This window comes from Leuresthes tenuis, unplaced genomic scaffold (genome assembly GCF_036924035.1).
Source record: "Leuresthes tenuis unplaced genomic scaffold, fLeuTen1.0.hap1 SCAF_19, whole genome shotgun sequence".
In the NCBI taxonomy this organism is placed as follows: Eukaryota; Metazoa; Chordata; class Actinopteri; order Atheriniformes; family Atherinopsidae; genus Leuresthes; species Leuresthes tenuis.
The window spans coordinates 4,554,518-4,565,096 of record NW_027325373.1 but is presented as its reverse complement, the minus strand read 5'-3'; the positions used below and the strand labels follow the sequence as shown (position 1 = coordinate 4,565,096).

Sequence of the window (10,579 nt, the reverse complement as noted above, 5' to 3'; positions counted from 1 at the left end):
CAATTCCAACAAGTTTGAAAGTCAAAAGTTAGAAAGAACATTTTTATTCTCCAACACAGCCTGAACCCTCTGAGACAAGCTTTCTGTCATTTCTTTAAGGAGTCTTCAGGAATAGTTCTTCAGGCTTCTTGAAGGACATCCCAAAGCTCTTCTTTGGATGTCGGCTGCCTTTTGTTCCGTTCTCTGTCAGATGATCCCACACTGCTTCAATAATGTTGAGGTCCGGGCTCTGGGGAGGATTCATCCCTCCATAAGACCTGTTGCCACTGATTTTCAGTCCACTTCTTGTGTCATTTGGCATAGCTCAGCCTTTTCTCCCTGTTTCCCTTCCTTAAGAATGGCTTCTTGACAGCCACCCTTCCATGGAGACCATTTCTGATGAGGCTTGGGCCAACAGTAGATGGATCAGCTGAAGGTCCAGATGCATCTCTCAGGTCCTGCCAGGTCTTTGCTGGATTTTTTCCTTTTTCTGCAGAACTTCACTTTCTCACAGTTCATCTTTTTAGACAAGCCACATCTTCTTCTGTGCTCAACTTGTCTTGTTGCCTCATTTTTCTAAGGACACACTGCACACATGCTGAGATATGTCAAGTTTTCAGCTAAAAGCTTCTTGATAATCAACTTGTTGGTGCACAAATATTATTTTATGTCAGTTAAACTGAATTCTAAATGCTACTTTACAAGATGCAGCTAAATAAATTGGAACAAATTAATGGGAAACTGACTGAGCTCCATTGTGATGATTTGCCCCACATTTGCTGCAAAGTAGAGCCAAAGTCATCACGGACTGAAGTAGTTTTCTTTTTCAAAACTGTGAAGTAAGATTAAGAATCCATCCCTGCAGTCATGCGCCTTTAAAATCTGCATCATAGCTACATATAGATGGAAAAGGTTAAGTAACCTCATTACATGAATGTGTACTATCTCCTCCACGGACTGTCTCCTCCATACCTGTACATACCTGTTCCGTTATTTCACTTTTACGTACTGGTCTTACTTATTGTTTTTATTGAATTACCCGAAAACAAAGCACCATCACACCGCAACCAATTCCTTGTATGTGTAAACCGACTTGGCAATTAAACTGTTTCTGATTCTGATTCAAAGTCAGTGGGTCACACACCAGGTTCATGTAATTACCTGCACATAATAAAACGCTATATCTGAATCATACGTTGGGTTTCTTGATTATTAGAGACACAACCGTTGGTTTTCATCTGAGCTGATGAGACGCAGGAGCCGTAACCAAACGTCCAACACGACAAGTGGGGAAGAGCGGAAGGATACGCAGTGACGTTGCCAACTGGAGGCTCCTCCGCTGCGGTGTGAGAGGAACAGAGAGGAGGGAGGAGGCAGAGAGTGATCATTCGGTCCAACACTTAGAAGCACCATGGCACCTATCGGATTAAAGGCGGTGGTCGGCGAAAGTAAGAGTATTTCTTTATTCTTTTTGCTCAGACGATGAGACGCGTCGCTGCGCTCTGCGTCCTGTCAGAGACACAGCGTGTGCGTTACATTTTTTTGTAGGATGCGGGTGGTTGCTAGTGCATCGGAGTGATGGTGATGATGGTGAAGGCGGTGCTGTTAGTGTTCCATTGCACACCATTGTAAAGCACAGAGGTGTATGTCCTGCAGAGACTGGGTGGTATCACTGGGAGCCTGCGGTGAGGATGCGCAATTGTATTTCAAGCGACTGGGACCCGAATATGGTTTTGACAGGCGACTATTAGCCCTGTTGTAGAATATTCGAACATCCCTCTCAATCAGGGCGAGGAACGCCTGCAGGCAAACATAAAACGCCTTTATAGCCTCAGTTAGCTTTTATTCAGGAATAATCTCCGCTGCGTTGGAAATGCTTCATGAACATGTCAAATTTAATGTGAAACTGATCAATGAATGGAGGTTAACAGTTGATGTGCGGGGTTCCCTGATTCCAGTGGCCTCGCCACTCTGACTGAGCAGAAATTGGTTGCGTAAAACACCCCTTTCTCTGACACCAACTGCGCTTTGCTTTGTTTAACGTAAATGGCGCATCGCCCAGTCGAGAAAGTTGGCCGAGAAATTCCGCATGTTCTGCTTCCGAGCCACATTTCATCAGCGATCGCCCTTTCACCCTCTTCGTGGCGCATGGTGGCGAAGCGGCACCGAATCCAAAACCACAAACCCAGGCGGTGCCGTCCTCCACCGCAGGGACACTGTTTACGCGACTGATTTCTCATTTAGACGCTTTCATTTGCTGCTCCAACAGCAGATGTTTGTGTGGACGTGTGCGTTGCTGACTCAGGCCCGAATAAGGAGGCGCACCTTGATTCTCCGCAGGGTCAACTGGGTCCAAGTGTTGGTGGTTATTTTGTCAAACAGGCCCGTATCAGAACCACAGCGATCATATGATCTGCAGCCAGGTGCCGCCGTCAATTCTTCGGCTGCTCATTTCATTTCTTTTGCTCTGCTCGTGGTGCACGATTTGCTTCACGTGCTCTCTCCTGTCCACCCGAGTCCACACTCGCTCTGTAGTGGACTGATGCTCTGCTGTTCAGACTGCTAATTCCTGACATTTCTGAAAATGAACCAGACTCGGTAGCGTAATTTATTTGGCACGTAGGTCCTGATGCAAGATTTTGGCCCACACCCCATTCGAAATCAACATACGCTATTTTTTCTGCTATTTACAGAGAAATAAAGGCCGGGATCCAGATCTCCCATCATAGATGAAAGGTTTAGCACCTAAATTAATTTTGATGCATATATGTGTATACATATATATAGTTTGTACGCTTAAAATATTGTTATGACTGCTGGGGGATGTGTCCAAAAGATATGTAATTGAACTTTATGAGAGTAGTATTCCAATAATGATCTGCTTATTTGCCACAATATTATGAATTTAGAAAAAAAATAACCATTAGTAATTAAACATATATTACATTAAATGTCTTAAAAGTGCATAAGTCTAATAATTTTGATAACATTATCATTATAACATTGTATTACAGCCCTGATATGGAGTTTATTGGTGAATAAGTGATGAGGAAATGTCTTTGAATCTATTTGAGGTGCAAGTCAGCATTTGCAAGCTGCCAATTCCTTGATTTTATATTCTTTGCATCATCATATTGATTTATTTGCACAGCGATTTTAGGCCACAAGGCACCGTTTTGATAAAAGCTCTGCCATCTGAACGCCCACAATACACAATGCCGCTTCACATGGCAATTATACTCGCATGGTCTGTGGTCTTTAATTATTTAGGCATTGTAACTGGCACTTACATAACCCAGTTTGTAAAACTGGAGGCAGGCCTGTATACAGGCTCTCAGTGCTGAGTGAATCATCCTTTCCAGAACAGTGTAAACACTGCCCTGCTCCCTCAAGGTAACAGCAGGGATGGAGGAGGCAACACCTGCACTGTGGCTGAGGGGAAGCTGGGATGGGATTGGTGGAGGTAGTGGGGGCAGTAAAGCCATGACAGTTTGTGTGTGTCTGTGTGTGTGTGTGTGTGTGGAGGGAGGGGGGGTTTGACACCATCACAGGCTCTCTCTGCAGCAATGGATGTAGCAGAGGGGGGATGGGCCTTTTCATGCCTGAATGTGGGCATCAATCGCAGGGAGCAGCAGAGGGAAAATAAGGCTGAATGATGAGGACCTCATTAGACAGTGGCAACCTGAGCTGCCATACATCTATTTTTAGATTCCTCAGCTGCTCAGACTGTCATTAAAAGAAGTAAACATTTTGCAGCTGTAGTAGATACCGCTATGTTTTACTTTGCGTGTCCTTGCTCTTCCTTAAGAGAGAAATGTCAGCTCAAAGTTTTTTAACGTTGACTCAGGCAGAAATTTATGTTCATTCATTCATTTATGTCAAGATTTGTATGAGACTAAAATCTTTTACCGTAGTATGTGTCAGCAAATCCACTGAAACAAAAACCTAACAAACAAATATACTCCCCAATTCCACCCAAATCTGATCAATCCAACTATTACAGGAGCTCTCTGGCTACAACAATGAAGCTTCATGGTGATTAATTGTTTTCACAGCATTAAGTATGCATTGCTAGCTACTATTATTATGCACTTAATCAAAAAGGATTTATGCTTATTTATGGAAATATGTGACTGGGGTGATGGAGCAGTCGGCAGATCAGAAGAATCGATTTTCAGCTCCACATGTCAGTGTCCTCAGGTGAGATGCTGAACTCTTCTTCTGATTTGCTCATTGTGTGTGATGAAGAAAATGTGCTGCATATATGGAATAAGACTTACTTGAAGTCCTTTGTAGAACATAGCAAAAGATAGAAGGTGCTTGGAAAGTGGAGACCAGTTACCGTTTAAGATTTGATTTGAGACACATATAAAAAACTGACCTATTTGCTTCCATGGCTTGCCGTCTTGTGAAGAAACTTCCAAAATACACATTTAGGTGTTTGTTACCAAGTGTTCTGTAATGGGGCTTTTATGCAAATCAACACATATTTAATGGGATAATGCCTCTTTTGCACATAAGGTTTCATGGAGTGATTCGTTCAAGTGAAATGGTGTGTTATCTATTCGATCTTATCCATAAAGGTATGTAAAGTTTTCTAAAAAATTGCTTTTTAAATCTCCATGCATTAGCATTAGCAGCAGGACTTTTCAGTTATTATTATGTTATTTTCTTACCTTAACTTAACCACAAGCACATTTGAGAGAAGAGGAAGAGAGAAGATGGAGGGAATGTATGCAATTACATGGCCACAAATACTCTGTATACTGACCAACTGGACATCTGTCAGAGGTTGTGGATTGGGTCTTTGTCTGAAAATGAACCAGGTTGACTGCACAAAAATATACACTACAACACAAGAAAACAAGTCCAATGCTCACAGTAACTGTTCTTAAAGCACAGCGTTTACCCCAAGATATTGTGTCCGTGCCCAGCTACGCTAATATGCTTTTTGTAGCTGCGTTTCAGGATGTAGACACGTGATTGCAGTAATTTTACTGGTCAAAGGAAGGAAAGTGTTGAACTGAGTCATGTCACCCTTTTTTTGGAAGTTTCTGGAAACGTGCAAGAGTAAAATGACACAATCTACGTAGGGCTCTTTGAAGAAAGGGCAATAGAAGGGTAGAACAGAGAGTTGCACATGCACAAACACACACACTCCCACACACACCAAACGTCTCACTGACCTTGGAAGCATCACTAAACCAGAGCGTCACGCACTCGTCTGGCTCCAGTGTCTGACGCAGTGCCCGCAGCCCTTCATAAAACACAACAAATACGGATGTACGCTGCACACATGCACACAAATGAATGCTTGCTGAAATGTCGGGCCACTGTGGCTCCACAGCACGCAGAGCTCTCTAAAACAGAGCTCCCTAATGCAGGGTTACAGTGACTCGTAATGTTATCGAATTCACCTTCTCTCTCGCTGAGGAAGAGTGCTGTGTCAGAGCTGGCAGACATCCTCTTCCTCCCACTCTTCTCAGCAGCACGTGACTGCTCTCTCAGTCCTCCTCTTGCATGCATTCTCTCGCACATACAGTGGAGACATATTTAGCACACATTTACAGGACTATCTACTTATAGACGATCGCTGCAGTATCAGAGCCAAGCTGTGTCGGCCAAGAAAACAGTGAAATGATGTTATGACATTACAGTGATGTGTCAAGTTGTTACATCAACTGTGAGAGAATTTGATATCAGCTTATAGACTGCACACTAACCATTGCCGAGATGCAAAAAGCTCGACAGACCTGTTGGGGCCTGCTGCATCACACTCTCTCTTACTTTGGTTTTATTACGTATCTTGAAATCATTCTATGCTAAGGGTTTCTAATCTGTTCAGTTTAGTTTATGTGTCGCCACGGCATAATTTAAAGGGACTTTAAATGATAAAGTCACAAGAGATTTCCAATTGAAATGGTGAATTTGGGGTAGAGGTCTCTGGAGAGTGGCTGTGATTTGGAGCTGCAGTGCACAGCAAGTCTCCATTCAAATCTTCCTCACCCATGTTTTTAGATCAGCAGGAGGAGGAGAAGGGAGGTATGAGTACAGTTCAGTCACACACTCAGTTTGAGTCATATGCCATCTGAAAGGACACTTTGATGCTCTTGATACTAGATACACAACTTAATGTCATAAGCCACAAAAATGCATGTCCATGTGGGGTGATTCCATTTCCGTGTGAACCTTTATTTAATCAAAAAACCCTTCAGATGTAGATCTCTTTGACAAGGCAGACCTGGCCACGGTATCAGCCTTACGACATATTGAAAAATGCTTTATAGAAAACCAGTAACACGGTGCAGAAATATCCATGATCAAAACATTAATTAAAACACAATGGTCTGTCAAGTAAAACACCTACATGCCTCCTTAACACATTCTTTTTAATGCCCTTAAATGCCTCACAGGTTATAAATTAGTCTAATTTCAGTGGATGGATGAATTAACTCGCAGTGTACGAAGAGTAAAACATTTTTTTTTTTACTGTAGTTTGGGATGAAAAATAATAATATTGAGATTTATAGAATATGCGAAGAGAACATAGTCAATTTAGTGATGTTATATAACAGGACAGTTATTGTCTTTTAGGCAACAAATGATTTGCTAGTTATTAAAAAAAATCTACATGCTGTATATCCTCGGTACGAGGAGCTTTACTAATCGTCTTTGCATGCTGCTACTCAATTTATTTATCCTCCTTGGAGTTTCAAATATATATATATTTTAAATGGGGTTGTGTGTAGTACCTAAATGAGTATGTCAGTATGTATATATAGTCAGTGTTGTCAGAACTCTCTACACCACACCACTTCTACATAGACTTAATACCAAAATTACCTCCATGGGTGAATTGTTCATGCAGTAACTACTTCACACAGCTCCACTAAAACAAACAAAATATCCCATTGGTTTTCTAGTTCAGTTACCAGGGTAAAACATTGCCATTTTAAATCTGTAGACACCATAGAAACTCAGCTCTTATAGCATAGTGCCACACACACCAAATCTCTTTTTAAAGACTAAGTTCCACCAAACGTGGAATTACATATAGTTGCTTAAACCTAGCCAAGTTGGTTGTGTCAGAACTTAAAGGGAAAGTTTGATTTTTTTAATGAATGCACGCATACTATTGCACTGTTAGTTCAGAGCTGCCCTGTTGTTGTTATTGGGGGCTATCGGGGGCTTTCTACACTCGCGTCTAATTGGATGACGTCATCGACGCGCGCCGCTGCGTCCTCCTTTCCAGGAGCTCCTCATCCGTATACTCCGGCTCAAAACGATAAGGGCGTCCATCTTACTCAAAGTCGTCGTCCACGTCGTCAAAACCTGTTAAATATCCTGCCATGTTGCACAAAACTATCAGAAGCAAACTCAGTGTGAAGATAGCGACTGTCACAGAGCACGGAGTAAATAAGCTGTGCTGCAGCGCATATGTGCTTATGCACGCATCCAAGTGACCCGGGTGTAGAAAGCCCCTGATAAGGGACAACTTAAAAAAAAACAAAAAACAAACAAAACAATGGCATCTCTTTGGGGCTGCAGTGTGGTGGTTAGCACCGTCGCCCCGGTTCACCCTGGGAGTAAGTTTGTCTCTGTGTGATCCCGTGATGGACTGGTGATCTCTCATAGGTGTACCCCACCTATCTCTGGGATAGGCTCCAGCTCCTCCCCCTCGCGCGCCCGAATTGGATTTAGTGGGTATAGAAAATGGATGGATCGCACCATGACTTGCTGTTCTTTTTACAATTTTCACCTCCTAATGTCACATTTTGTTGGCAAGGCTCATGTGTGTTGCAGAAGTGATAACAATGTTGCGATTTTTTTGTATCTTATGTTCTCCAGAAATATAAAGCCATAGCACTTTACTCTGGTGACTGTAGGAAAAACAAGCTGAAAAGGCCACAGCTGAATGTTCCCCCAGAGAAGCCTCTTACTGTCAGATGAGCAGGGGCCGCATACAGCTCTGTGTTAATTGTACATGATGCCATGAGAATGACACAGTGCTCAGCGGAGATCAGTCCACTGCTTTAGTGTTTGTAACAGAGGGATCTGCCTTTAGAGAATCATTGCATTCAGGCTTCTTAGCCCCTGAAGATCAGTTCTCTCACAACCTGTTCTGTGTATTGTCTGGAAAATGGTCCTTACAAACAGCCCCTTCATATCTTGGCCTCTGACCTTTGACTATATTTTTACTGGAGGTCATAAAAGCTACAAACCTGTAAGCCCTTTCTGTCTTTTCTTTCAACCAAATCGTGCAGGTTGGGATATTATGCAACTCGAGGCAGATCAGACTGGGTTGTTAGTTACAGACTAGCAGACAGTGAATTTTTAAGTTTAATTTTCATTACTTTCTTCTTTTTTTAGTTTTAGAAATGTCAGAAATCGATGTATACATGCCCAGATACAAAATTCATATCATCACCTCCACCATTTCCATTGTAGCATTGTTTGCATTGTTGGGACACCTTATCATGTGTTATACATATAGTTCTGTTCAATAATAATGACAGGAACCTGGCCAGATGTTTTTGTTCTTCACAGTCAATTGAGGGACTTCAAGTGAATTTCTAAGTATTTTTGTTTGTTAAAGGTTTGGAACCGGAGAGCGCTGTGGCCTGTCTTTGCTTTGAAGCTCTGCGTTTGCTCTGCTGACATGTCTGTCTATCCCTTTAAGATCAAGAGTGTCAGCTTCTCTCGGGAGTGATGCTGCTGCAAAGCTGAGATCCAGAGGAAAAAAAATGGGTCATGGACTCATAGGTGAAAGTCCCCGAAGGGGGGAGAGCCACGAGGCAATGGGAGAAACTGCCAGCTCTTTACTGCTGCGTAGTGTGTCGAGTCAAAGCTGGGTGGAGAGGATAATATTAACCTTATGAGTGATCTCATATAGCAGAACACCACAGTGCTTCTTGTGTGGTTAAATGTTGTCATATGGGTAAAAGGCTAACAGAGTGTGGTTAGTGTGTTAAATATTTCTTTACTCTGAAATTCTTCAATCTAGCATACTTCATGGTTTTTAGGGGAACTACAGTCCTTAATCACGGCACTTTGAGAATCTCTGTCATGTATTCTCAGCATTTATTCTCCTCTGAAAAGCAGCAGCCAAAATGGAAGCTGTGTCAGGCATTTCAGATGCACATTATACAGTTAGAATAGGTTTTAAGGTGTCAGAATCTGAATTAAAACCCCTTTTGTGCTACAAACTGACTTCAAGCCTTAACTTTCATCTTTGTTTTACCACGAAGATGTTGTATCCTGTTAAGCTGGACGTGGGAGAGCTTATAGAGGTTACCGAGGAGTGTATATATATGTAGATAGATCCATATTTATGTGTGTGTGCCCCTGTGCCTGTTTGGTTGACACAGCTGTTGCGCTGTGTTTGTTCAGGTCCCTTCCCTTCTTTCTGACTGATGTGTTCTTGTATTGTTGTTCCTCTATCAGGAGGTGAAAGAGGAAAAATCCACAGAGTCGTTTCCTCCTGATGTAGTTTAGGTTTTCATTATCATACATCATGCATGAGAGCGTGCGTTGGCAACTTTACTATCTAACCATCTAGTTTTAGTGGAGATCAGGATTGATGAAAGAGAAGAGTAGGGAAATATAGTGATTGAAACAGTGATACTGTGGGGAATTTGAAACACTATCTGACTATAATGCTAGTATGTGCCTATGGGTTTGGTCAGAGAGCAGTTCAGCAGGGAGCAGTTGCCTTGGCAACTTAATAATGAAATCCTGACTGTAAGCATGAATCTAAAAAATGTTTTTTTTTTAATCTAAAATCCAACTGATAACCTTTCTGAGGTTTCACCCGATGATCAACTGTAGCAATTCTTTTTAAACGTCTTCATAAAATGAACAAAATGTACATGCATCATATTGACATAACAAGCTGACCTGCCCCGCCTGTGCACCTGCAGTTTAAACACTGAGGAGTTATTTGCTCAAGGAAAACAGGTCCTGCTGCAAACGTTTTTGTGCCCGAGTCCCTGTAAGTTTGGTGTAAGTGTCGTTCAAAATAATTTTTCTTCCATTGACATCATTGGTTAATGTACCAAGCATGAAACAAGAATCCAGATTCTGTAAAGCTTGGTTTGATGATCGCTGGTGTCAAAATGTAAAAAAAAAGATCCTGGCTGGATGGTATTTTTGAGATGTGGAATTTGGGCATGAGGCTCAGGTGTTCAGATGAATAGAATTTATTTTCATTCAAGGGGAGTTTTCATGTTCTCCCTGCATGTGCAGGGTTTTCTCCGGGTGCTCCCGCTTCCACCAACAGTCTGCATGTTAGGTGGAGTGGTGAGTGTGCACAGTTGCTGGTCTTCTTTGCCTTTATGTTTGCTCTGTGATGGACTGGTGGGCCGACCCCGCCTCTCGCCCATTCGCCGCTGGGATGATGCAGTTATAGAAAGGACGGATGGAATTATGGGACTGTTTTGTCTCTATTTCTTTTATATAAAGTTGCCCAATGCATCTTGTGGAAAACTACGGGAATCGTCCCAAACAATCAGGGGATTTAAATGAAGATACCTGTGTGGGTGCAATGTGGTAGTGCGTGATTATGATGAATTGAAAGTGGGTTTGTGTCAAAATGATGACT

The 10,579-nt window shown here is 42.2% G+C and overlaps 1 protein-coding gene across 2 annotated transcripts in view; it reads left to right on the top strand.

Moving 5' to 3' along the window:
• The first annotated feature begins 1,306 nt into the window (after nucleotides 1–1,306).
• The window catches only part of stxbp1a (syntaxin binding protein 1a), a 31,857-nt gene continuing 22,584 nt past the window's right edge, over nucleotides 1,307–10,579 (top strand). Inside the window, exon 1 of one of the 2 annotated variants that reach the window (XM_072371682.1) lies at nucleotides 1,307–1,427. In XM_072371682.1, coding sequence (XP_072227783.1) covers nucleotides 1,391–1,427 — 37 coding nt within the window. In that variant the 5' untranslated portion in view covers nucleotides 1,307–1,390. The remainder of the gene's footprint in view (nucleotides 1,428–10,579) is intronic. The other variant, XM_072371683.1, reaches the window with a different exon arrangement.